General features: G+C 64.9%; 3 protein-coding genes across 9 annotated transcripts; 2 read left to right on the forward strand and 1 right to left on the reverse strand.

The window, feature by feature from the left end:
- The first annotated feature begins 77 nt into the window (after positions 1–77).
- Positions 78–3254, forward strand: NAPRT (nicotinate phosphoribosyltransferase). Of its 3 annotated transcripts, none has more exons than XM_019973611.2 (13): positions 80–343; positions 418–545; positions 625–707; positions 918–1048; positions 1140–1255; positions 1502–1698; positions 1781–1921; positions 2177–2261; positions 2354–2434; positions 2517–2619; positions 2709–2863; positions 2955–3062; positions 3144–3254. In XM_019973611.2, exons 1-13 carry the CDS (start codon positions 118–120, stop codon positions 3204–3206), a joined length of 1617 nt encoding a protein of 538 aa, XP_019829170.2. In that variant the 5' UTR covers positions 80–117; the 3' UTR covers positions 3207–3254. The 3 variants fall into 3 exon arrangements, with proteins under 3 accessions (XP_019829172.2, XP_019829170.2, XP_019829171.2); XM_019973612.2 differs by having other exon boundaries at positions 2724–2863; XM_019973613.2 differs by lacking the exons at positions 2709–2863; positions 2955–3062 and having other exon boundaries at positions 78–343.
- A 149-nt stretch (positions 3255–3403) lies between these two features.
- MROH6 (maestro heat like repeat family member 6) lies at positions 3404–10562 on the forward strand. 2 transcript variants are annotated; one of them, XM_019973697.2, is made up of 14 exons: positions 3404–5234; positions 5370–5522; positions 5626–5780; positions 6307–6424; positions 6619–6803; positions 6889–7026; positions 7130–7244; positions 7353–7496; positions 7571–7744; positions 7918–8085; positions 8294–8413; positions 8615–8717; positions 8830–8895; positions 9068–10562. In XM_019973697.2, exons 1-14 carry the CDS (start codon positions 4986–4988, stop codon positions 9313–9315), a joined length of 2136 nt encoding a protein of 711 aa, XP_019829256.2. In that variant the 5' UTR covers positions 3404–4985; the 3' UTR covers positions 9316–10562. The 2 variants fall into 2 exon arrangements, with proteins under 2 accessions (XP_019829256.2, XP_070658359.1); XM_070802258.1 differs by lacking the exons at positions 8830–8895; positions 9068–10562 and having other exon boundaries at positions 8520–8642.
- A 2719-nt stretch (positions 10563–13281) lies between these two features.
- GSDMD (gasdermin D) lies at positions 13282–19789 on the reverse strand. Of its 4 annotated transcripts, none has more exons than XM_070802261.1 (12): positions 19617–19789; positions 19013–19134; positions 17111–17328; positions 16745–16937; positions 16002–16170; positions 15759–15861; positions 15447–15500; positions 14891–14986; positions 14592–14767; positions 13950–14091; positions 13784–13857; positions 13282–13663 (listed from the first exon to the last, which is right to left on the reverse strand). In XM_070802261.1, the coding sequence occupies exons 3-12, from the start codon at positions 17322–17324 to the stop codon at positions 13424–13426; spliced, it is 1461 nt and encodes a 486-aa protein (XP_070658362.1). In that variant the 5' UTR covers positions 17325–17328; positions 19013–19134; positions 19617–19789; the 3' UTR covers positions 13282–13423. The 4 variants fall into 4 exon arrangements, with proteins under 4 accessions (XP_070658362.1, XP_070658363.1, XP_019829188.2 ...); XM_070802262.1 differs by having other exon boundaries at positions 19013–19163; XM_019973629.2 differs by lacking the exons at positions 19013–19134; positions 19617–19789 and adding an exon at positions 18247–19003.
- Positions 19790–21283: the final 1494 nt, after the last annotated feature.

The following is a 21283-nucleotide window of genomic DNA, read 5'->3' on the forward strand; positions in this document are numbered from 1 at the left end:
CCAGGAGAGGCGGTCGCGCCCCGGTGTCCCAACTTTCCAGCTCCAACCCGCTGACGGGGCGGGCCCTGGCGAGCGCGGACGTCAAACGGGCAGGCGGGGCGGCCAGAGTCCGGGGCGATGGCGGCGGAGCAGGACCCCGAGGGGCGCGCGGCGGCGCGGCCGCTGCTCACCGACCTGTACCAAGCCACCATGGCGCTGGGCTATTGGCGCGCCGGCCGCGCGCAGGACCAGGCCGAGTTCGAGCTCTTCTTCCGCCAGTGCCCGTTCGGCGGAGCCTTCGCCTTGGCCGCGGGACTGCGCGACTGCGTGCGTTTCCTGCGTGCCTTCCGCCTGCGGGACGCAGGTAGGCCCCGGCCCGGCGAGCCCCCGCCCGCGCGCCCCCGAGCCCCTGCCCGCCACGGCCTCTGTCGCCCCTAGATGTGCAGTTCCTGGCTTCGGCGCTGCCCCCAGACACAGACCCCGCGTTCTTTGAGCACCTTCGTGCACTCGACTGCTCTGGTGTGACGGTGCGGGCCCTGCCCGAGGGCTCCCTCGCCTTCCCCGGCGTGAGTGCGGGGGGTGGGATGTGGTGGCGGGGGGCGGCGAACGGGGCAGGGCGGCACCGAGTGACAGCCCGCCCCGCAGGTTCCGCTACTGCAGGTGTCCGGGCCGCTCCTGGTGGTGCAGCTGCTGGAGACGCCGCTCCTCTGCCTGGTCAGCTACGCCAGGTGGGGCCCGGGGTGGGGCCCGAGGCCGAAGGCCGGATCCTGCGAGTGGGAGGGGCCTTCCCGGCGGGCCTGTGGGGCGTGGCCCCGTGGGGGCGGGGTGGGGGTGGAGCGCTGGCCCGCACCCGCTCCCTCTTCGCAGGGTCTCCAGAGAGACCTGGCAGAGTAGCTTCCTGGCCGTCACTCCGGTACCCTACTCCCCTGCTCCCACAGCCTCATCGCCACAAATGCCGCGCGCCTTCGCCTGATCGCAGGGCCCGACAAGCGGCTGCTGGAAATGGGTCTTCGGCGTGCTCAGGGCCCCGACGGGGGTCTTACTGCTTCTACCTACAGCTACCTGGGCGGTGAGGGCCAGGAGACGGAAGGAAGGAGGAGTCTAGCCCCGAGACCTCCCTCCTTCAATGTCTGAAGTACCCCAACTTTACCCTGATCCAGGCTTCGATGCCAGCAGCAACGTGCTCGCAGGACAGCTACGGGGCGTGCCGGTGGCTGGGACCCTGGCGCACTCCTTTGTCACTTCCTTTTCAGGCAGTGAGGTGCCCCCTGACCCGGTCAGTACCCCTGTCCCCCTAGCTGCATTACAGAGGGCAGACCCCCAGGGCGATCCCTTCCCCAGAAGGAGACGCCAGCCCCTGCTCAGCCCTCAGGCAGGTACCACGCCTGGCCCACCCAAGCCACCCTGGGCTGGTGTCTCAGTGTGGCGCTGGCAGACGGGTGCTCAGACTGTCTACTGGTGCAAGCCAGCCGCCCCCCCACCACCACACTCTGGGTCTTCCGTCCTTTACCCCTCTCCATAGATGTTGGCTCCAGCGGCTGGTCAGGGCTCCCAGGTGGATCTGGCTGCCAGTGTGGAGATGTGGCTGGAGCGTGTGTGTGGCCATCTGGGGCTGGGTGTGCAAGAGCCGCATCGGGGAGAGCGGGCAGCCTTTGTGGCCTATGCCCTGGCCTTTCCCCGGGCCTTCCAGGGCCTGCTGGACACCTACAGTGTGCGGAGGTGAGGCCCGGCCATCCCCCGGGATAGTCTCAGCAGAGAAGCTGCAGAGCCCCCATGCTGACCGTCCTGTCCCTGTCCCCAGGAGCGGGCTCCCCAACTTCCTGGCTGTAGCCCTGGCCCTGCAGGAGCTGGGCTACCAGGCAGTGGGCGTGAGGCTGGACAGTGGCGATCTGCTTCAGCAGGCTCGGGAGATCCGCGGGGTCTTCCGGACAGCGGCAGCCCAGTGAGTCCCTGGGAGGGGCTTTGTCTGCTGAGAGACCCCCTCCAGCTCAGGGGTATTGAGAGGGGAAGCGGGAGGGAGGCTCTCTGATGCTACCCAAGTCGCAATGCTGCAGTGGGCGAGGAGGCTGGGCTGGGCTCACTCAGGGGCCTGTAGGCACGAAGGCTTGAGCCAGACCAGCAGATGTTAGAGGGCGGCTGGACAGGTGAGGGGGAGCCACGGGAGTCAGCAACATCTGAGGGGCTGCCCCCACTACAGGTTCGGGGTGCCCTGGCTGCAGTCGGTACCCATCGCTGTCAGCAACAACATTGACGAGGAGGAGCTGGCCCGACTAGCCCAGAAGGTGGGCGGGGCAGGGGCAGGCCAGAGGGTGGCGTGGGGGCCCTGGGCCTGCATGTGCTGGCCGAGCTCAGTGCCCACCCACTCACCTTCCAGGGCAGTGAGGTGAACGTCATTGGCATCGGCACTAGCGTGGTCACCTGCCCTCGCCAGCCTTCCCTGGGCTGTGTCTACAAGGTGGGGCACAGTGCAAGTGGGCTGGGGGTGGACCAGGGGTCCGGGAAAAAGGTCCAGCTAGCCCAGCACCCTGTCCCCGCAGCTGGTGTCTGTGGGAGGCCAGCCGCGGATGAAGCTGACCGAGGACCCCGAGAAGCAGACATTGCCTGGGAGCAAGGCTGCCTTCCGGCTCCTGGGCTCTGATGGTGAGGCCCCCTCCACCCTCCTCAGTTCAGTTCCGAGCCCCAGGCCCCTCACGTTATTCTTGGCGCCCCTCACGTGCACACACACACAGGATCTCTGCTGTTAGATGTGCTGCAGTTGGCAGAGGAGCCACCTCCCCAGGCTGGCCAGGAGCTGAGAGTGTGGCCTCGAGGGGCCCGGGAGTCCCGTACTGTGAGGCCGGCCCACGTGGAGCCACTGCTGCGACTCTGGGTCCAACAGGGACAGGTGACCACCCCTACCTACCCCCCAAATCTGCACCTTCAACCCAGACCAAGCTCTGATATCTGTCCTTGAGCCTCTTCCCACCTCCCAACAGCTGTGTGAGCCGCTGCCATCTCTGGCTGAATCCAGAGCCTTTGCCCAGCAGTCCCTGCACCGTCTGAGCCCCGCCCACAGGCGGCTGGAGCAGCCGGCACTGTACCAGGTGTGCGCGGGGCCCCGCCCTCAACCTGGCCTGTGCTGTCTGCCCCCATGGCCCCATCACTCCCGTGTCTCCCTGCTGCAGGTCGCACTGTCTGAGAAGCTCCAGGCCCTGGTGGACAGACTGAGTGCCAGAGGAGCCCTCTGACAACCTGTGCTGGGAGCTGCCTGAAATTAACATGAGTCATTCACTGTCCCCACTTGTCATGTGTCATTTCTTCATCTAGTCTGCCACTCGCTGGACCCTCAGGGCTTCCTGGGGTGGACTGGAGTCAGGAATTAGTGAGAGGGTTTATTCTCCCAGGGGAGACCCCAGGCTGGCCAGGGTTCAGGAGGCAGCCCCATGCTGAGGTCTGAGGTCAGCTAAGGCTTGTGGGAGGGTGTCCGAGGCTTGAGGAGCTGGACTCTAAGGGCAGATCGGGGCACGGCAGGGCTATAGGGAAAGGGGGCGGTCCTTGTGCTCAACTAAGAGCTGGGGGAGTGGCTGGGAGACTTCTCCATGAGGCTGGAGGCGGGAGCCACAGGGTGAGGTTGAAGCGCCAACTGGAGGGGCTCTGGGATTCCCCCTGGGAAGGCTCTCTGGGATACCTCCACCTCCCCAAGGGGAGGCCTGGGTGTCCCCTAACTCTGCTGCTGCCAGGCTCCACGGGCCCCTGTGCCCCTGGGCCCCGCCCATCTGGCTCCCTCTTGGCTCTGGTGTGTCACAGTGTGGACCAGGCCTCGGTCGTGGGGACCCAGCTGCTGCCCCCAAAGTGCCAGGAAAGGCTTGGAGCCGTGGGGCCTGCCTGACCAGAGCCAAGGAGGAAGTTAGGGAGCAGGGGCCCGCCCTGGGCACCCGGCAAGTCCTGGCTGCCCCACCTCTGTGCAGCAGGCTTGTCAGGTCTCCACCCACGTCCGCTCCAGGAGAGAGGATCGAGGCTCTCCGGGACACAGGGGCCAAGGCCTCGGCCTCTTGTCCAGGTGGTGGGCAGCTCGAGGAACCAGCAAGGGCGCGGGGGAACGCTGACTGTCCAGGGGACGGCCCCGGGGCTCTCCCGCCTGCCCAGGTATTTGGCAGGACCAGCTCTTCTGGCTCCCCCAGCCCGGGCTGGGCAGTGGCCACGGTGTTGCTGGGTGAGGGTGACAGTGGGGATTTGGGACAAAGGCCCGGTCAGGCCTCCTGGGGAGAGGGGGGCTTGGAGAGAGATACACACACCCCTGCCAGCACACACACAACAGAACACACCCAGGCCCAAGGCCCCCTCATGTCACCACTTCTGAGCTTTGCACTCTGGTGCCAGGACTGAGGGCACCAGAGGCACTGGGCAACTCCTCTTCTGCTGGCTCACCCCCAGGGCTGCTCTGAGTTCAGAGCGGGCGGCAGCTCTCCGACTGTCCCCTTCCCGGAGGTCTGGTCGGGTGGGAACACAGAGAGGACAGCCCAGCCCCAGCCCCAGGCCCAGCATGGGACTCGACTGCCTTTCAGGGCTAAGTCAGGCGAGGCCTTAGCTCAGGGCTGGGCCAGACCCTCAGAGCTGTGCACACTTGCCAGGATTCCCTGCCCAGTGGGGTTGGAGGTCAGGTCAAGGGCTCGCCTCCCTGCCACCATCCCCTTATACTCCCTGCCCCGGCAGATCCTCTGTCCCCCAGGAACCTTGCTTGGCCCTTTCCTAGGGCCCGGTGGGCAGAACCAGACCCCAGACACTCAGGCTGCAGGCAGCCTGGGCAGGAGGGCCTTCCCAAAGCCCCTGGCGGGTACCACACCTGGAAACACCTCTGTATGGCTCCCCACCTCCACCCCCACACCCCCCCACACACACACGCGCGCGCACGCCACCACGCCTGTCCCTGGTCCCGCCTGCCTGGGGCCTGCTTCTAGGTCAGGCCTGGGCACGACTTCCTGGGAGGACCAGCGACAGGTGCTACAAGCTCGGCGTGCGCCGCGGCCATGGCTGGGGGCGTGTGGGGCCCGGCCCGCGGGGCCCCTGTGGGGGCCCTGACCCTGACAGCCCTGGCCGAAGGGATCCGGGCCAGCCGGGGGCAGCCCACGGGACCCCCTGCCCCAGGCCCTCAGCCCCAGCCTGAGCTTGAACCTGCAGTGGAGGAGCCTGGGAGGGCAGCCACCACCCCCACGGCTGGCGGTGAGCCCCCCTCCCCGCCCCCTCCCCAGGAGCCAGCTCCAGAGGGGCCCCAGCAGGTAAGCAGGAGGGCTGCCTGGGGGTCAGGGGAGGTAACGAGGGAGGGGGCTGGGAGATGACAGAAAGGCTCTGTGGAGGGAGGAAGACCGTGAGAGAGGTAAGGGGGCTCCACATGCTCCCCGTCCCACTCCCAGACTCCCCGGAGCTCCTGGGAGGAGGGGGCCCTAGCAGACCTGGCCGTGTACACCGCCGCCTGCCTGGAAGAGGCTGGCTTTGTGGGAACCCAGGCAACAGCACTCACCCTGTCCTCAGCCCTGGAGGCGCAGGGGCACAGGCTGGAGGACCAGGTGAGCCCATGCCCCTCCCCACGGGCCCCTCCAAGGCTGCGGGTGGTGAGCTGCGCCTGCTTGGCGCGGGCAGGGCTCACAGAGACCTGACTGCCGCCCCCAGGTGCATGGGCTCGTGCGGGGGCTGCTGGCGCAGGTGCCCCATCTGGCGGAGGGGCGGCCCCGGCGGGCGGCGCTGCGGGTGCTGAGCTCCCTGGCTCTGGAGCACTCCCGGGACGTGGTGTTCGCACTGCTGCGCTGCTCACCGGCCCCGGACCGGTAACCTGCCTCGCCCCTCCAGGCCCGCATCGCGTCAGGGGCCCCACGGCTTCCTTCCCCCTTCCGGCTTGGCCTTGGAGTCTGGCCCAGGGCGGGCCGAGGAGGGAGCCTTCCCCCTCCCCTCCTCCCTCTCTTCCTCCCGCTGCCCCTCCCACCTCAGGTCCTCTGCTGGTTCCTGGCTGCAGCCTGGCTTTCTCTCTCCCCGTCTGGGGGTGCCCGCCTGAGCAAGCCAGGTGGCTTCTGCACCCCCAATGCCCCTGGCTGTGGTTAGTCTGCCCCCAGGGAACGTTATCTCTGGTTTTATTCCCCATGGTGACTGTTCATGATGCCAGTTTGTTGCTGGCCCGTTGGGGTCCCATGTGATCTGCACAGATGCCACTCATCTTGTTCCTCAGGGATTGCCAGGGTGGGGTGGGGGGCAGTTAACCCTCCCTCCTCCTGCTGGAGTCCTAGTGGCTGCCTCCCCAACTTGGGGGCTCTCCTCACCCCAGTCCCGAACCCTGTCTCACATGCCCCGTGCCCCCAGGGTGGCCGCTGAGCTCTGGCGCAGCCTGAGCCGGAACCAGCGTGTGAATGGACAGGTGCTGGTGCAGCTGCTCTGGGCGCTAAAGGGCTCAGCCGGATCCCAGCTGGAGGCTCTGGCGGTAGGTGGCTCTGTCCAGCTTGCCAGGGGACACCCCAGCCCTGGCCCAAGAGGCCAGGAGAGTCTGGTTACAGGGGCTCGGGGGCAGCAGGCACTCACCGTAGTCACACCCATCCATAACGTCCTTCGAGCGTGGAGGTCTTGTCCTCTCCCTGTCTGCCGTGTCTGAGCCTGAAAGAAGCCCTGGTTCCACAGGCCACTCGCGCCCTTGGGGAGATGCTGTCTGTGTCCGGCTGCGTGGGTGCCACCCGAGGCTTCTACCCGAACCTTCTCCTGGTGCTGGTCACTCAGCTCCACGAACTGGCACGGGACGCACACTCCCCCGACACACCCAAGGTGTGGGTCCCATCTCACCGAGGGCCACCGCACAGTCATGCCAGGTGAGGGGGTGCACACCCGGCTGTGAGGGCTGGCCCAGTGCCCTCCTGGCCCTCACCGCCCACTCGCCGCTGCACCCGTCTCCAGCTGCACCGTGGAGGCCTTGAAGGCCCTGCTCACTGGGGACGGAGGCCGCATGGTGGTTACGTGCATGGAGCAGGCTGGAGGCTGGAGGAGACTGGTGGGAGCTGGCACCCACCTGGAGGGGGTCCTGCTGCTGGCCAGGTGTGCGGCGGGGGTGTGAGAGAAGCAGGGGCATGGGGGTGGTCGGTGGGGTAGGGGGGGCGGGCGGCTTCTTGAGGGAGAGCTTCCGTTTGGCCCCTCGCAGTGCCCTGGTGGCCCACGCCGACCACCACCTACGAGGCCTGTTCGCTGACTTGCTACCGCGGCTGCGCAGCACAGACGACGCACAGCGCCTGACGGCCATGGCCTTCTTCACCGGGGTGAGCCCGCTTCCAGGACGGGTGGGGAGGGGTGACAGTGAGCTTGGCCCCTAAGCGGCCCTGGCCTGCGCGGAAAGCCAGCGCGCTGACCCTGTGTCCCCTGCCCAGCTGTTGCAGAGCCGGCCCACCGCGCGGCTCCTGCGGGAGGAGGTGATCCTGGAGCGGCTCCGCGCCTGGCAGGGCGACCCTGAGCCCACCGTGCGCTGGCTGGGCCTGCTGGGCCTCGGCCACCTGGCGCTGAACCATGGGAAGGTGAGGGAGGGGCGGGGCGGGGCGGGGTGGGCTGGGCGAGGGGCCTCCCACGAGTCCCTGTCCCCCCCTCGCAGGTGCGCCACGCGACCACGCTGCTGCCCGCGCTCCTGGGCGCGCTGGGCGAGGGTGACCCGAAGCTCGTGGACGCCGCGCTGGGGTCGCTGCGGAGGGTCCTGTTGCAGCCGCGGGCACCGGTGCGGCTCCTGAGCGCGGAGCTGCGGCCACGCCTCCCGCCACTCCTGGACGACGTGAGCCCCGCCCGCTCCCTTCGGCTGTCTTTCCCATGGCCCTGCCGGCCCCCGCCCCCCCCAACCCCCGTTACCCGACCAGGCCCCGCTGGGGCCCCCAGGGCACTCCCGCAGACTGCAGCCCTCCGGACGCCCTCTCCCTGCCGGGTCCTGATCGCGCCCTCCTGTTGCAGACCCGGGACTCGGTCCGCGCCTCCGCAGTCGGGCTGCTCGGGACGCTGGTGCGGCGCGGCCGGGGCGGGCTCCGGGTGGGGCTCCGTCGCCCCTTGCGGAAGCTGGTGCTGCAGAGTCTTGTTCCGCTGCTGTTGCGCCTGCACGACCCCAGCCCAGACACCGCTGAGGTCAGCCCCCGACACTGTCCTGACCACTCCACCCTTCCCCACCACAGCCGCCTCTCCAGAGAGCGCATGTCAGGGACGTCCCTGAAGACTGCAGGAGGCTTGGGCAAGCAGGACTCCTCCGCCCCTCACCCTGGCCACCTCCTGCCTCCCAGGTCCTTTCTTGCCGCTTTCCTTTTGCACCTCTAACCTCGCTCCCTCCCCGTTCCAGAGCTCAGAATGGACCCTGGCCCGCTGTGACCAGGCCCTGCACTGGGGCCTGCTGGAGGAGATGGTCACGGTGGCCCACTACGACAGCCCTGAGGCCCTAAGCCGCATCTGCCACCGCATGGTCAGTTGAGGGGACGGTGAGAATGACGGGGTGCGGTCGGCTGCCCACTTGGTCCAGTATACACCAGGACCACTCCCCCCCAGACTGAGACTCCTCACCCTTCCAGTCAAGGTGGTAGCACAGTGAAGCCTGGCCTCACGTCTGAGGCCTCCACTCCACGCAGAGCTGGCCCTCCTGCCCCACGAGCCCTTCTGTCCCCAGGTCCAGTGGTACCCGAGTCACGTGCCCAGCTTTCTGAGCCAGACCCAGGGTTACCTGCGGAGCCCTCAGGGCCCCCTGCGCCGGGCGGCCGCCCTGCTCACAGGTGAGGCAGGCCTGGTGTCACGCTGCTCCCTGCACCCAGGGCTCTGGGTGCTGGGCCAGCCCCTCACTGCTGTGGGCACGGGGCCAGCACTCAGGGCTTCGCTTTGGTCCAGGCTTCCTGGTTCATCACTCCAGCCCCAGCCACGTCAACCAGGATCTGCTGGACTCTCTGTTCCAGGGTGAGAGCCCAACTCACCCTCGTGGGGTTCCGCAGGGTTCCAGAGAGGTGGTGGCTGCCAGGGCAGAGTGGATGGGTGGGGGACTGGGATGGATGGGGGACAGCCCGCGAGTCCCGCCCCCCCCCCGCCCCCCGCCCCACCATCCGCCACATGAACCGCCCTGTCCCCGCAGACTTGGGGCGGCTGCGGAGCGACCCTGAGCCAGCTGTGGCGGCGGCAGCACGCGTGTCTGGCCAGCAGGTGGCGCTGCTAGCCCGCGCCCAGCCCCAGCCCTGCGGCAGGAGCCTCTGGGGCCTCCGGCACCTCCCCTGCCCCGGCCGGCCCCGCCCCCGGCCGGCCCGGCCCCCACCCGTCTACGCCGACAGCCCGTTCCAGCACCGCAGCCACCCAGGCCGCTGGGGCTGCTCAGGTCCAGGCTGAGCTGACCGGCCGGCCCTCCAATGGGGGCCACGGTGCTGACTCAGGCTCTCCGCTCTGTGGCCTGTCTTGGCTGGGAGGCAGATCTGCAGAAGAGGTCTGCCTTGAGGGGCACCCTAGGCGTAGTGCTGGGCACCAGTGCCTGTCCCCCACCCCAGCGGGGCTCTGCAAGGTCTGCTGCACACAAAGACCCCCCACCCCGAGAGCCCTGTGACTAGATGGACCACGAGTTTCTGACGCAGCACCTTCTCCCTCAGCTTCATGCCTCGTCCACCTGTCGATCCGTCTGTCCCCCAGCAGGCCTGTGCCTCTCCCAGCCCCCTGGCATGTGCCCTGCCTGGATGGCGCCTGGCCTTCTGGGCCCAGGCCGGGTGGGGACACGGAAGTGGGTGCCGCCCTGGGAGCCATCCCTGTGAAAGGCTGCCTCTGCTGGCCACTTGCTGGCTGGCAGGTTCTGAGGTTTCCAGCCACACCCTCACTGCTCAAGAAGCATCCATCTGTCCGCCTATCCACACTCACTGCCCAGCAGCCTGGCCCCGTTCCTGCCCCTCCCCTCTAGCTCACCGTCTCAGACCCCTGGGGTCTTCTCTGGAGGCGGCCCCCGACTTCCCACTGGACACCACAGGTCTGAGATGATACCTGCGGGCTCAGGTGTGGGGTGCCAGCATCTGCCCCTCACCAGGCTGAGCTGTCGCACCCACATCACAGCACCTGCTCAGGGCCGGGTAAGGGAAGAGGTCCCTCAGGAATGCTCCGAAGCAGTGACCCAGGCTCTCCAGATCCGGGATGAGTGGCTTCTGCCACCTGGAATGCCCACCTTGAGGTGTCCTCTTGCCCTTTCTGGGCCCCCAAAGCTGCCTTCTCAGAGAAGGAGGCCTCCACTCACACAGCCTCTTGGAGGCTGGGCTCCTGCCCACCACAATGGAAAGCATTTGAAATAAAGATAGCCGGACGGCCCTGGTGGTCCAGCAGTTAAGCCTCTACACTCCCAATGCAGGGAGCACAGGTTCGATCCCTGGTTAGGGAACTAAGATCCCACATGCCGCACTGCGCAGCCAAAATAAAAACACAGATCCTAGGGGTTCGGTGTCTCTCTGGGCCAAGGCTGGGCTTTGATGAGCTGCGCCTGGTCCAAGATCGGGCTTGGACTAAGATTACAGAGAAGGTCCGTCTAGTCAAGGCTATGGTTTTTCCAGTGGTCATGTATGGATGTGAGAGTTGGACTATAAAGAAAACTGAGTGCCAAAGAATTGATGCTTTTGAACTGTGGTGTTGGAGAAGACTCTTGAGAGTCCCTTGGGTTGCAAGGAAGTCCAACCAGTCCATCCTAAAGGAAATCAGTCCTGAATTCATTGGAAGGACTGATGTTGAAGCTGAAACCCCAATACTTTGGCCACCTGATGCAAAAAGACTCTGATGCTGGGAAAGATTGAAGGCGGGAGGAGAGGGGGATGACAGGATGAGATGGTTAGATGGCATCACCAACTCAATGGACATGAGTTTGAGTAAGCTCTGGAAGTTGGTGATGGACAGGGAGGCCTGGCGTGCTGCAGTCCATGGAGTTGCAAAGTGTCAGACACAACTGAGCAACTGAACTGAACTGAACTGAGCGTGTGGCTGGGGGTTGGGCCAGCCCTGGGTGGAGTCAGGCACGCTTTGCCCTGACTGAGAAGCTGTGCTGCCCACAGAGTCCCTGAGCAGAGTCAGAGGTCAGCAGGGAGGGGCCGGGGTCTCCTCATTGGTCACTCTGAGGGCAGGGGAGGCCCCGGCCAAGGGCACTCGTCCGTGAGAAGCCAGGGACATAGTTTGGGGTATTAGTTCACGATTCTCCAAGGGGAATGCCAAAATTGGATTAAACTACGAGAAACATCTGGGGACGCACTGGGGAGGCCAGGAAGCCGTCAGAGCCCAGGAGGCAGAAGGAAGGGAGGCTGGTGAGAATGTCCTCAGGGGTCTCCAGCCCAACCCCATAAGAGAGGCGCCAGGTCCCAGTCCTATGGCCCCTCCACTGCTGCCGGCAGGGTGGCAGGAGGACCCCCCACCCACAACTGCCTGATGGTCAGGTGCCTCAGGGTCTTGCAGCCTGGAGCCAGAAGCTGGGGGAACGTCTGAGGCCCACTGTCCCCACCAGGCACGAGCCTGTCCAACCACAGAGTGTGGCTGCACAGGTGAGGGGCAAAGCCCCCAGCGAGGCTTGCTGGGAAGCGGGGCCCAGCCTCATGGGGGGCTCGGCAGGCAGCTCCCCGCCTCTTCCATGCCTCCCCGCAGGGCCTGGGCCTCTCTGGCCTGGGACCCACTCCCCTCCACTCCGCAGGCCATCTGGAGTGAACCTGCCCCCCCGCCCCGACCCCGTGAGGGCATCCCTTGCCCTGTAGCTGGGGCCCCGCCAGACACCCTGCTTGCCGCTTTGTCCTGGGAGTGGGATGCTTCTCAGGGATTTCTCTGCTGCAGTCCCCAGGGAGGCTCCAGTCGGGGCGGCGAAACCGTAGCCCTGCTTCCCGGTGAGCCCCGCTCCTGGGTGAGTGCTGTAACGGTTGGTAGGCATCTAGGTGACCAGGCCCAGCAGAGCCGCTCACAGAGTGCTCACCTCCCCCCAGGGTCTAGGGTCAGGGTGCGCTGCTTTACACAGAGCAGCCCCCCCACCCCACGCCTTGATCTTGATGCTTAGATGCTCTCAAATGAGCTGTCACTGGAGAGCTCCGGGCACTGGCGACCCTGGAGCCTGAGGGCCAACAGTGAGACCCTCCAAAGGGCGCCTGGGTGGGGCTCAGCAGACCCAGTTCACCACCTGATCTTGCAGGGAGCGTCTCGGGGCCCCCGAAGCAGCGCCGGTGGCCTGCTCACTTGCTGCTTTCTAAGACCTGCGCTGCTCCAGTCCTGTCTGCCTTGGTGGTGCCTTTCAGTGCCCTAGCAAGGTTCGCAAAGGAGGAGCTTGGGCTCCAGGGAACACAAACAGGCCTGGGAGGTGTCCAACTTCTCCCTTGCCCTGGGTGAGGGAACAATTGCTAGGCATTTCTGTACTGGGATCTGGGATGTTTAGGGAGCACTCTTTTAATATTAATTTTACTGTCAACCTCGATCCTCAGTTTTCTCAGGGGTTAATGTCCCAACCACAGCTGGGCCGACCACCTCTTCTCTTTATTTTTATTTTTTTGGGCCACGTTGCTTGTGGGATCTTTGTTCTCCAACCGGGAATCAATCCCGGGCCCCAGCGGTGGAAGTGCCGAGTACTTAACCACCAGACCACCAGGGCTTCTCCATTCCGTATGTTTAGCCAGTCCTGGGGCTGCAGGGCAGCGGCGAGCCGGACAGGAAGGGAACATGGCTTTCCTTGCCTTCCACCAAGTGGAGGAGAACAGACCGGCTCCCATAGGGAGAGGCAAGTTTCTCCTGGCTGTGACAACTCCACGGTGAGAGTAACTGCCTGGCTGAGTCAGTCACCCCCTCTCTGTGCCTGGCGAGGCCCAGGGACCACGGCTCAGGACAGGGAGGTCTCCTCTCCTCTCGACAGACTCCTACCTTTGAGTGAATGAATTTGGATGAGACACACCCCAAAGCCCAGTTTCTCTGGTTCGGGTCATTTCCCCCAGGCCCCCATGCAGCCCCAGGAGTGCAGAGCTCTCTGTCTGTTAGCGCCCTGTTCTTGCCCCCTTGCAGCTCTGCAGAGGGAGGATGGCCCGCTGCCTGCATCAGAACGTCAGAATGCTCTCAGGCTCCCTGAGGTGGACAGAGAACAGTCCTGGGGGTTGGCATCGCCATGCCCTGTTCTTCCAGGCCAGCCTGCTGTTGCGGGGGCAGGGGCAGGGAGGAGCCTGGCCACGTGGCCGGTCGCTCCGGAGTGGCTGGGTCCAGCACAGGGAAGGCCCCTGGGCCTGCCTGCTCCTAGCCCCCAGGTCCCTCCCCGTCCTGTGTGGGCATCCCCCCCTGGGCCCCCGACCCCTGATAGAGGGCTCCTCAAAAGCTCATGCGTCATTTTCCCTGTTTGTCATCTGTCACATTTATTGGCTGTCCCCACCCCCCCCGAGGTCTTGTGGAGAGCCGCCCACACAGCTGGGTGTGGCTCCTGGCAGCCGGTGGGTGCGAGCTGTGCCTGCAGCGGGCGGGCCACAGACTAGCAGAGCTGGCTCAGCCTGAGCAGCAGCGCCAGGCAGGCATAAAGTGCACATGCACAGCCGCGGGCCCCAGGCTCCCAGCACACTTGGGGGGTGCCCACCTGGGGCTCCAAGCCGCATGCCTCCAGCAGAGCCCAGCCGGGTGCCTCTGAGCCCCAGCTGTCGCCCAGGCGCTCGGGCGGCAGGGACACAGCCCGGTGCTCCTGCCACGGGCTGCTTTGCTCCACAAGGCTCTCCACCTGGCAGACAGGGTGGGAGGGGTCAGAGGGCCCGGCATTGGGCACCCTCCCACGCCACCCCATTGCGAGGCACCGGGCCCCACACCGGCCCACCCCTCCCCTACACCCAGGCCTTCTCACCAGCCAAAATGTCCCTGACAGGGCTCCCATCTCCAGCACCTCAGCCAGCAGCACGTGCTGGGCTTCACTCAGCACTGCGGAGAGATCTCGGGTGAAAGGGCTTCCAGGGGCTAGCCAGAGGAGCTCGCGTCCTTGCCTTTTCCCTGCCCCGCCGCGAGCCCCTTACCTGCTAGCGCTTGCAGCAGATAGAAGACGGGGCCTGCGAGCTCTGTTTCCAGCTGTCCAGAGGGCAGCACCAGGGACTCAAGGATGGCGCCCACCGGGCCGTCCCGAGGCTCCACCGGCCCGCTGCACAGGCCTTGCTCCAGCTGGAGGCACCCCAGGGGAGTGGGGGTGAGCAGGGTGGGACAGGCCCTGCTCCAGGTGGGGGTGCCCGGGGGACTGGGAGTGAGCAGGGCGGACAGGCACCTGCTCCAGGTGGGGGCCCCCAGGGGAGTGGGGGTGAGCAGGGCGGGACAGGCACCTGCTCCAGGTGGGGGTGCCTGGGAGAGCAGGGGTGAGCAGGGCGGGCAGGCCCTGCTCCAGGTGGTGGCGCCTGAGGGAGCTGGGGTGAGCAGATCGGGACAGGCACCTGCTTCAGGTGGGGGCGTCTGGGGGAGCAGAGGTGAGCAGGGCGGGCAGGCCCTGCTCCAGGTGGGGGCGTCTGGGGGAGTGGGGGTGAGCAGGGTGGGACAGGCACCTGTTACAGGTGGGGGCGCCCGGGGGAGTGGGGGTGAACAGGGCAGGCAGGCACCTGCTCCACCGCCCCACTCAGCTCTCGTGCTACCCCACCCTCTAACACCCCGCACGCACAGCCCAGCTCACTCACCGAGTCCTCCAGGGCTTGTAGAGCCGGCTCGTCCCGCAGCACCTGCCCCAGGCCACCCAGCAGCTGCCCACATAGCCCCTTGGACAAGCCCTCCAGGCCCATGGCCCAGGCCTTCACCTCTGCCCGCAGGCCCTGGTAGTCATCAGTGGTCGCCAGCCAGTGCTCCGTGGACCCATCTATGGGGACAGGTCTGCAATTGCCCAGGTGCCCACGTGGCCCCATGGAGCCCTGGTAAGGGAGCGCAGATGCTGGGGGCAAAGGGGGAGCAGGGGCCCCAGGGTGGCCCAGAAGGTACTGACCCGGCTGGAAGTGGAAGTAGTCAGAGAGGGCCCTTATGGAGGCTAAGCTGAAGCACGGATGTGGATGGCTGTCTGCACTGCTGGAGGGCCTGCGGCCTGGGCAAGGCAGGGCTAGTCAGTGCTGGGAGTGGGGGCCCGAGCCAGAGAGGGCTGAGGCCTCCCCTGGGCCCTCACAGCTTGTCATCCCAGTCCTGGCAGCCTGGGGCAAGGAGCAAGGTCAAACCCGCCTGGTGCCAGCCTGTCGCCATGCTACCCGTGTGTGTGTGTGCGCGTTTTCACGAGTGTGTGTGTGTTGCTCATGTGTATGTGCACGAGAGTGTGTGTGTGCACGTGTATTACATGTGTGTATATGTGTGAGTGTGTGCATTTGTACACACAAGTGTGTGTGTTGCATGTGTGTATATGCGTAAGTGTGCATGTGTTTACATGGGTGTATGTGTGCATTGCATTAGTGTGTGCATGTGTGCATGCACGTGTGTGTGTGTGTGTCTCCCAGATGTGCTGTTCTGGGCTCTCCTTATCAGCCTGTCCCACTTCCCAGGTGCATGGGCCTCACCTGCCTGCAGCGACAGGAAGGTCCTTTGCTTCTTGTCTGGGAAGAGGAGGATGTCTGGAAGCCAGGAGGGGCAGAGATGAGGGAGGCAGGTTGGCGGAACACCTGGAATCTCCCTGGCCCACTGGGCTCCCTGTGCAGCCCCACTTTGTGCCCCGACCTCCCACCTGCCTGAACAAGGGGCTCTCGGCCACCCCAGCCCACAGTCATGTCACCAGATGTCCCCAGCACCTCCAGGCAGCCGGTGACTCTTCCAGGCCTCCCCGCCTCTGCAATGGAGCCTGGGCCCCAGAAGTCACCTGGACCCTGGCTCACCCCAGTCAGAGCCAATAACCAGCTGGGCCGCCCGAAATGCAAGGGTGCTGCCCGAGGGGATGGTGACCGTCTTCTTCTGGCTCAGGTGGCCCTCGCCTTTGCCCTGAGGGACGGATGTGGGCTCAGGACTGGGTTCCGGGTGGTGGGGCCAGGGGCAGCCAGGTGCTGGTGGTGGGGGTCTGCGTGGGGACACTGCCCTCCTGCCTCCCCCGCTGTGCCCACTGCAGGGCCCTCGCCGCCCACCTGTAAGCAGAAGGCTCCCGGAAGTGCAAACTGGCCTGAGCCCTCCTGCTTGTGCGTTCGGGTGACCTCCACCTCCTTCTGTGTCTGCAGCACCTCGGTCACTACAAACACGTCATCCCCCCGACTCCGCAGCTGCTGCAGGGTTTTGGGCTCAGGCTGCCGCAGGCGCCTGCAGTGAGTGGGCCAGTGGGAAGCTTGCAGGGTGCGCCTTGCCCTCCCCTCCCCCTGCCCTGGGATGGCTTTCCCTTCCCTGGACCTCAGTGTCTGTGGCCATGGATGGGGTGATGTGGATGCCCCGGCACGGGACCCCTATCGCCCCATCCCCTGGGTGCTCCAGTGCCTGTGGGCAGACGGAGGGCAGGAAGAAGGGATGGGGAAGCCTGCGGGCCTCTGGAGGGGCCCACCCTGAGGCTGGCTGCTCACCTGTCTGCTGTCTCTTTCCACTCCCTGGGTTCAGATCTCACGTCTGTGTGCTGAGCTAACCGTCCTTCTCACCAGGGTCCCTGTATGTGTTCCACCCCAGCCTCTTTGCCGCAGAGCTCAGTCTGACCCCTGGCCCCCCGACCTGCAGGATGCAGGCCCCCAGGACCTCGGCAGCCTCCTTCCCAGCCGCTGGTCTCTGCACGGCCCCTGACTCTGGGACATCCCTCAGCCTGCACAGACACCCTGTGACTGCTGTGGCCTCGAGGGCCTGACCAGGGTCAGCTGCCCAGGGTCAGTGGGCCCGCAGCCCTGGGGCTCACCTCTCGTGGTGCATGGCTTCCCAGGTGTTGGGGGTCACTCTCAGAGTGCACAGGTCCATCGAGGCGCTGGAGCTGCCGGACACCGCAGCCCCACCTGAGAGCCTGCCCTGTCCTGGGGCTGCCAGCTTCACGCTGCCCTGCAGCTGCCCGTCCATCGCATCATGGAACTGGAAGGTGCGGCCACACTCCAGCGCTGGAGCGAGAGCACAGCTGAGGCCCTGCCTGCCAGCTGCTGCCTGTCCTGCCTGGTGGAGGGGGCCTCTGGAAAGCGCCTGCCCGCTGGAGACAGAGCCCAGGGGCCTGAGCGGGAGCCGGCTGGCCCACCCCCCGCCCACCCATGACTTGGACTCAGTACCAGTCGGGTACCTGGCTCCGGCGCATCGGGCTCCAGGATGTCCCTGATGGACAAGTTGACACACTTGTAGCGCGGTCTCCAGAATCGTGAACTCAAGGGCTTCCTGCTCAAAAGGGTGTAGGGCTGGAAGCTGGTGGAGCTCCAAAGGCTGTCCACAGGGGTGAGGTCCTTGTGGTCCAGCTCCCGGACGACGCTCCTGACCACCTTCTCAAAGGCCGAGGCCATGCTCCTGAGGAGGGCAGCTGGTCAGGCCTTCCACCCTCAGGGCTGGAAGAGGGCAGGGGAGGGGAAGAGTGGAGAGGCACCCGCTCGGGTGTCTCCGAGGCAGTCCTGCCTGGCCAGGCCTGGGATGCCGGCCTCCAAGTGCACCCTGTCACCCACTGTCCATCTCTGCAAGGGTCCCCAAGCGCCTCCAGGCTGGATGTCACTCGTAGCCTTCCGTGGGACTTGGGCCAGCCATGCACACCATCTGTCCTGTGACCAGAGTGTCCACAGGAAGCCCAAGAAAGCCCTGGGACTCAGCGCTTGTCGGGGAGGGGGCATCCCTGGCCACCCATCAAGCCCTCCATCACTTTGCTACTTCAACAAGGCTTCGGGCTGCTCATGAAAAGTAGCCACCGAGAAAGGGCAGGGTGAGGCTGGGGCTCTGTTTGCCTTAGCAGCTGCCTTCCTGGCCGAGGTGTTCAGAGAGCAGGGAGCAGGCAGAAGCCATTGCCTCCTGGGCAGTTGGAGCTCTGTGAGTCACTCGTCTGTCTTCAGGGGTCAGGAGCCATTGTGGGCCTGACTCAGGACCCAGGACCTCTGGCTGTGGGAAGCCCATAAGCCTTGGCACTGGCCTGAGATCCCAGAGTGGGCCCAGGGGCACCTGGAGGTGCCTGCCTAGAGCTAAGCCCAAACCAGTCAGACTTCGGAGGGAGCCCCCTTCCCAGAGGCCTGGGGCTTCCCCAGCTGGTCTGGGATGCGGGGAGTCCTGGGGGGCTTGGGGAAGCCCAAGGAAGATGACAGGACCTGGTCTCCACCCAGAGGTGCTGGCCTCCCCCCCGACCCCCCACCCCCCGCCAGAAGAAGCAAGGGCCCCACGTGGGAGCCAGGGCAGGCAGCCCCCTGCGAGGCGCAGGGGCGCAGGGCGTGGGTGGGAGCAGCTCACCAGTGACCGTGACTGTCGTGTGCCTGTGCCCACGAAGCCGAAGCCGGGCTGCCCTGTGGGCCAGGATTGGAAGCCTCTGCCCCGGAGTTGCCCAGCACGCACACAGCCTGAAGGTTCCCAGACCCAAAAGTGAAACCTCCGCGGGGTAGCCGGAGGCGCTGAGAGGAGCCGGAAACGCCCCTGGTGAACCCGCCCCGCAGCCGGCTGGGAGTAGGGGTGCAGGGGCGGGGACTCTCACCCCACCCCCGTAGCCTCCAACCGCGCAGAGCTTCTCTGATCCTTCTCTCCTAAAACCACAGGCCAGGGCAAAGGGTCTGAAAAAACATTTCTTCAGGGAAAGTGTACAAATGGCCAGTGAGCTCGGAAGAAGAGGCTCAGGTCGTTAGCGTCAGGGAAATGCAAATCAAAGCAAGGTTAGAGGCTGCCTCACACGCATAGTTAACTGTAACATAAAAGGAGGAGTAACAAGTGTGGGAGAAGACCTGGGGGAATCTGGCAGCACACAGCGCTGGGCTTGTAAAAGGGTGCAGGCGCCCATGGAAAACAGTCTGGCAGTTCCTCAAAAAGTTAAACAGAGAACTACCACAGGCTCGTCCGTTCCACGGCTAGGAGTGCATTCAAGAGAAATGAAAACGTGTTCATGCAGAAACCTGCACGTGAATGCTCTCAGAACGTTATTCTTAACAGCCAAAACGCACTGCAAATGTCCATCTGTGGAAAACGTCCACCTACAGAAGCACGAACAAACAAAACGTGGTCAACACACCCAATGGAGCCGTCGGCGTTCAGCCACGCAGAGGAAGTTCTGACACACAGCACAGCGTGGATGGACCTCAGAGCGTTACGCCAAGACAAGGAGTCAGGCCCGCAGGAGACAGCGCTCAGGATCTAGGCATATGAAAGGAGAACAGGCAGGTCTGCAGGGACAGAAAGCAGAGTTAGAGCTCCCAGGGGTGGGGGATGTGACACAGTGTCTTTGGGGTGACGGGAATGATCTCAGATTGGTTGTGCTGGTGGTTGCCCGAGTCTGGATATGGTAAACCCCCAGAGTTTTACACTTTTAATGGGTGAATTGTATGGTTTGTGAATTGTATCTCACATACCACAGTAACATTCAAAGCTGTTACTGTGAAAACCTGAAGCCAAGTGACGACATCCAGGCCTGGTGCAGGCTCTCAATGTCCTTCCTTCCAGGGCCGTGTGTGGATTGTGTCCGGGGCAAGGCGCCCAGGAGCCCCACACCCCACTTCTCCACTGCTCCACCACCACATCCTGCCTCTAGGTCTCCTGACCCTCTGGAGCTCACGCCAGGGCCCCTGCTGGCTGGCTGGCCCGAGACTCAGCCCACGGGCTCTGCTGTGCACACTCACTCGAGGGGTGGCTGCGTGTCAGCATCCGGCACTGCGTGCTCCTGCAGATGAGGGATCTGAAGTGGACTGGACGAGGGCCCCGCCAGGTAGAGCTGCTGGCATCAGCCCCGATGCCAGTGCAGGGGTTGTCTGTTTTGGAACGCTGCAGCTGCAAATAAGTGGAAATGCTGATTCAAACAGAAGGGAAGCAATCTTGTGAAAGCAGAAGTTTGGAGCCGCTGTGAACTCTGGGTAGACACAGGCAGGCACTGTCCATCGGAGGGGGTGGGGTGGGGAACAGGGTGGCTTCAGTGCCTCACTGGGGTCTCTGAGGCCGTTTCTCTCTCCACATCAGGGGACTAGAGTGCAGGCCAGTGAACTCTGCTGGCTGAGGGCTCTGGGGCCGTGGGTCCCCACCCAGCACAGTGTGGGGCTCCCACACCTGACCCAGTCGCTGGAGCCCGTTTGCCAATACAATCAGGGCATCCGGCTGGTGGTGGCAGGATGCTCCAGGAGGCTGAGTGCATGTCCGTGTTCCCGTGTGTATGTAATGTAAGCATATGCACATGTATGCACATGTCCATAAGTACGGGCATCCGTGCGTGATGTAGGTCTGAGCACGAACGCGTGTGTATTCGTACAGCTGTGTTTTGCGTGTTACGTGCTTGTACCTGGGTCTGTGTGTGTGTGCTCCTATGTGCAGTCCTGCATTCTGTATGGTGTGTGCTGGGCCCACCGGGCATTCTCCTGCTTCTCCCTGTTCCCACAGCAAAGCTTCTGGAAAGCTGTGTAGCCTCCTAGTGGCCCCTAACTTCCACCTCTCCAGTTGGTCAGGTTCCAGGCCAAGGGTGGGGGTAGCAGCCTCTTCAGTATGGGGGTGAAGCCACTGTGGGCTTCTGGCTGAGGCATGACTGGCCCCCAGGTTTATTTTTCTAGAAGGCCTTGCTGCCACGTGGGTGGACCGGTGGAGGCAGGTGCTGTCCACACGGAGGAGCAGTGCGGTGGCCGCAGTGGCCATGGTAACGGGGGGTGTCGTGCTACACTGTGCCCCCCTGCCTCAGGCAGTGACCTGGAGCTGAATGAACCATGGAAGGGTGTTGTTGCTGCATGTTCACAGGGAATCTTAGTTCCCTGACCTGATTAGGGATCATGGAACCAGTGCCCCTGCAGTGGAAGAGAGGAATCTTAACTGCTGGAGGGCCAGGGAAGTCCGGGGTTCAGTTCTTTAGCAACAGCCTACACAAGAGGCACTGCGCTGGTGAGTGGTGGTGTCACTAGGCTCCCGAAGGCAGAGGTCAGCCTGAAAGGGCAGGAGGTGAATCCACTGGAGAAGCCGCAGAAGGAAGGTGGGAGGGGCTGGCCCTGCACCCCTCTCCCCCATCGCGGGCCTAGGGAGCCCCAGGAAGTCTGGGGTAACATCAGGCGACATTGGGGTGTGGAGGCCTCCCTGGGCAAGCTCCGGGCAGGCCCTGGGGTCCAGAGCCAGGGAGGACACCGTGCCTGATGGAGTACTGTGACCAGGACCGGGAGGGGCTCTGGGCTGCATGTAGGGAGGCTGTGGTACCTCCGAAAGAGCTGGAAGGAAGAACCTCACTGCAGTCGCAGGCCTCTACCACCCAGAGTGGGGCGGGCACCCGGCCAGACCCTGCAAGGAGCTGGGCAGTGGGGGCCGGTCCCTGTCCTGGAAA

The sequence above is a fragment of the Bos indicus genome, chromosome 14 (assembly GCF_029378745.1).
Source record: "Bos indicus isolate NIAB-ARS_2022 breed Sahiwal x Tharparkar chromosome 14, NIAB-ARS_B.indTharparkar_mat_pri_1.0, whole genome shotgun sequence".
Classification (NCBI taxonomy): domain Eukaryota; kingdom Metazoa; phylum Chordata; class Mammalia; order Artiodactyla; family Bovidae; genus Bos; species Bos indicus.